Genomic DNA, 3401 nt, shown 5'->3' with positions numbered 1-3401 from the left:
GCTAGCTTGCTCAGTTCTGCCATAATTGCATTGGGGGAGGGGGATGCCAAGAAGGTATATAATGGTTAGTGCAGATAGCTTCGCTTTATCTAGGCTGCAGGAATGCCAAGGTTGTACCGGCGTGAGAGAGCAAAGGAAGGCGCCAGAAAATTAAGGGGGGAAAAGGGGGGCAAGTAGAAGGGTTAAAAATATTCTTTGGAGATTTTTTTTCCAACTTTCGGCCTAGGACTCCTTGTTGCCTCCCATCTAAATAGGCCCAACCCTGCTTAGCTTTTCCAAGGTTCAGCCATGGCTGGTCAGATATTGCTAGACTCAACTGGAAGTAAGGCCCCAGTTGAGACTAGCTCAGCTTCTGATGACCTGAACACATCCACGTAGTTTTCTTGGTAGCAATATGGCTTCTTTCTGGTTTTTTTTTTTTTTTTTTTTTTACTTTCCAGTCTAGCCTGCAGCCTGAAAATGTCTGGTGGTCTCCCATTTGAGTGCTAACCTGGTTTGACCCTGTTTACCTTCCTAGTCTGAATGTTGATCCATTGGTTGCACACCTGAGCCTCTCTCATTAATAGGACCATAGTTTCCAAGTTAGGAAAAATCAAAATTGTTCTGGCTCATGTTGAAATGGGTTGACATTATCTGGAGCTCCATGTTCAGTCTGGGCCCTCTTTAAGAAGGTTGGATACGTGGCAGAGCTGAGTCTCCAAAAGCAAGACAAATGGCCCAGGGTATGAAAGCAGGTCCTACAAGCAATGAAGGAATTTGGACACAGTGTGGCGAAGACAAATGATAATGAGAGGGATGAACAAAATGTGGGATTTCAATTGTCCTGACATCAGTTGGGAATTTAGCTGTATCAAGAATGAGAGGTCCAACAAGTTTTTGTCCTTTCTTGTTGACAACTTCATTTGTGAAAACATGGAAGAAAGAACAAAAGACTCTGCTATCCTGGACCTAATCCTCACTAACTGAGAGGGACTGATTGAAGAAGTGAAGCTGACTGGCACCTTGAAAAGAAGTGATTATGTTTCCTTGAATCTGTGATATTCAGGGGCAGAGGAACTGAGAAGAGTCAGACCTGCCCTACTGAACTTCAGAAAAATGGATTATGATGAACTCTGAGGGAAGGTAGGTCAGATTCAATGGCTTGAAATCCTGAAGGGGAAAAGTGCCCAAGAAGGATGGGAACTTCTGCACAATGAGATAGTGAAGTCACAATTGCAAACAATCCCCGCAAGAAGGAAAAATGGGAAAAATCTTAAGAGGTTAGTGTGGATACATGTAGAGCTCTCCCAAGTACTGAAGAAAAAAAGGGACATTGAATAGGAAAGGGAAGGAGAAGAATGTAATCAAAGAAGAATACAAGAGCATCTCCAGAAACTGTAGGAACTCTGCCAGAAATGCTAAAACTTGAAAGGAGCTGAGACTTGTGAGAGATAGCAAAAATAACAACAATAATAACAAAAGGTCTTTAGGTATGTTAGAAATAAAGGAAAGTAAAAAAGAGTGTAGATCCATTGCAAGGTGAAAGTAGCAAAGCAGTAGTAGGTGCTGAGGAGAAGGCAGAACTCCTTAACTTTGTTCATCTGTCTTCTCTCAGAAGGAAAATGGAGCCTTAACTGGTCATCATTATTCCCTTGGGGAAAGAGAGAACTGCAGCTTAGGATAGGCAAGGAGAAGATAAGAGAGAAGCTAGTTAATTTAAATGAATTCAAGTCTCCAGGGCCTGATGGATTACAGGACAGAGTACTGAAGGCCCTAGCAGTGATGATAGAACCATTCTTGGTCATTTCTGAGAACTCCTAGAGGACTGCAGAGATCACAGAAGATTGGAGGAGACCAAGTGTCATCCCCAGCATCAAAGAGGGGAAGAAGGAGAATGCAGAAAACGAAGGAGCTTCTAGTCTGACATCTCTACTGGACAAGGTTCTAAACTCTATGGAATCATAGAGTTGGAAGAGACCCAAGAGGTTGTCAAGTCCAATCCCCTGCACATTGCAGGATTCACTACAATGAATCCCCAAGTTTCTGTTTGAAAACTTCCAGTGAAGGGGAAGAAACACCTCCATGCAGTAACCTATTACACTGATTGACTCTGATAACACATAAGGTCCTTCTAGCTCTATAAATCTACGATAGAATTTATTTCCAGATGTTTGAATGCTGCATTCTTTCAGGGATGACTTCTGTCTCCATATCTAGGAAGACTTGACAGAGCTGGTAGAATAGGACAAACATGTGACAGATGTACACTAAGGTGCAAGTTCCCATCAGTTTGATGCTTGTCTGTTTTTATATACCAGCAGGTGAAGCACTGAGGGGGATGACCAAGGGGACATCATTCCAATGGCGTCCACAATTCCCTTGGAACTGACAGTCTTAGAGAATCAGCCTGCGTTCAGCCAGAGAGCAAGACGAGGAAGGCCTTCTGTACCACAGACAGCTCCTGGGGCAGGAGTTGAGAATGCCTCTTACCAGACGGAGGAAGAGGAGGAGGAAACCTCTTTCCAGAAAGGACCAGGCAGCCCCAGGGAACACCCAGCACCTCCCGCAGGTGACCTTTCCCCAAGGTCAGAGGATGCCCCATTGTCAGACCCAACTGGGAACTCTGTGGACTATGGCTTCATTTTGGCCCTGGTGTTCTTGGTAAGTGGGATTTTGCTCGTGATTGTTGCTTACAGCATTCCACGCGAGGCCCGGGTGGACCCAGATACAGTGTCTGCCCGGGAGATGGAGAGACTGGAGCTGTACTATGCCCACCTGAGCTCCCATTTGGACAAGTGCATCATTGCTGGCTTGGTCATGTTAACTTTGGGGGGTATGCTCCTCTCTGTGCTCTTGATGGTGTCCATGTATAAAGGGGAGCTCTATAGGAGGAGGACATTCCCAGCTTCCAGAGCCCCCCGAAAGACTTACGGATCCATAAACCTGAGAATGAGGCAGCTTGATGGAGAAAGGGGACAAACTTTGGTGGAGAATGAGGTCATTCAGATGACCGAGGTGACAAATGTCATGCAGAGCTGCTGATACCTCTCCAGATAGGAGGGATCCGTTACAGCCCTTCCTTCTGAAGAATTAACTGGAAGGACAGTAATGCAAGGCAGCTTTTCCTATTGAAGGATTGTTGTGTAGCTCAAAAATGGGGGATTTCATCTCCTCAAAGAAAGACGTGCACAGAAGCTGTTTCAATCCATTCTCAGGCACCCACTAATTATGCCTAACACTCACACTTTAAAAAAGCCCACGAGGGCAGCACTTTGGGGAACCAAATATTTATTTTTTACTTCATGGGGAATAGGGACTTCTTTCCGAAGCAGTGAGACTCAAGGAAACTTTTCGAGTCCCCCCACCAACTTTTCTGTGTTACAGAGAGAACTCACGTACCATTTTTCCTTGTAGCTGTTCGA

The 3401-nt window shown here is 44.9% G+C and overlaps 1 protein-coding gene across 1 annotated transcript; it reads left to right on the top strand.

Moving 5' to 3' along the window:
• The first annotated feature begins 2340 nt into the window (after positions 1-2340).
• Positions 2341-3021, top strand: TMEM74B (transmembrane protein 74B). Its single transcript, XM_007441596.1, has one exon. It carries the CDS (start codon positions 2341-2343, stop codon positions 3019-3021), a length of 681 nt encoding a protein of 226 aa, XP_007441658.1.
• Positions 3022-3401: the final 380 nt, after the last annotated feature.

Source organism: Python bivittatus, unplaced genomic scaffold (genome assembly GCF_059951505.1).
Source record: "Python bivittatus isolate LINGU-HERP-01145 unplaced genomic scaffold, Pbiv_v1 ctg000700_np1212, whole genome shotgun sequence".
Classification (NCBI taxonomy): domain Eukaryota; kingdom Metazoa; phylum Chordata; class Lepidosauria; order Squamata; family Pythonidae; genus Python; species Python bivittatus.
The sequence above is the reverse complement of the archived record's forward strand: the minus strand, read 5'-3'. Positions and strand labels throughout refer to the sequence as shown.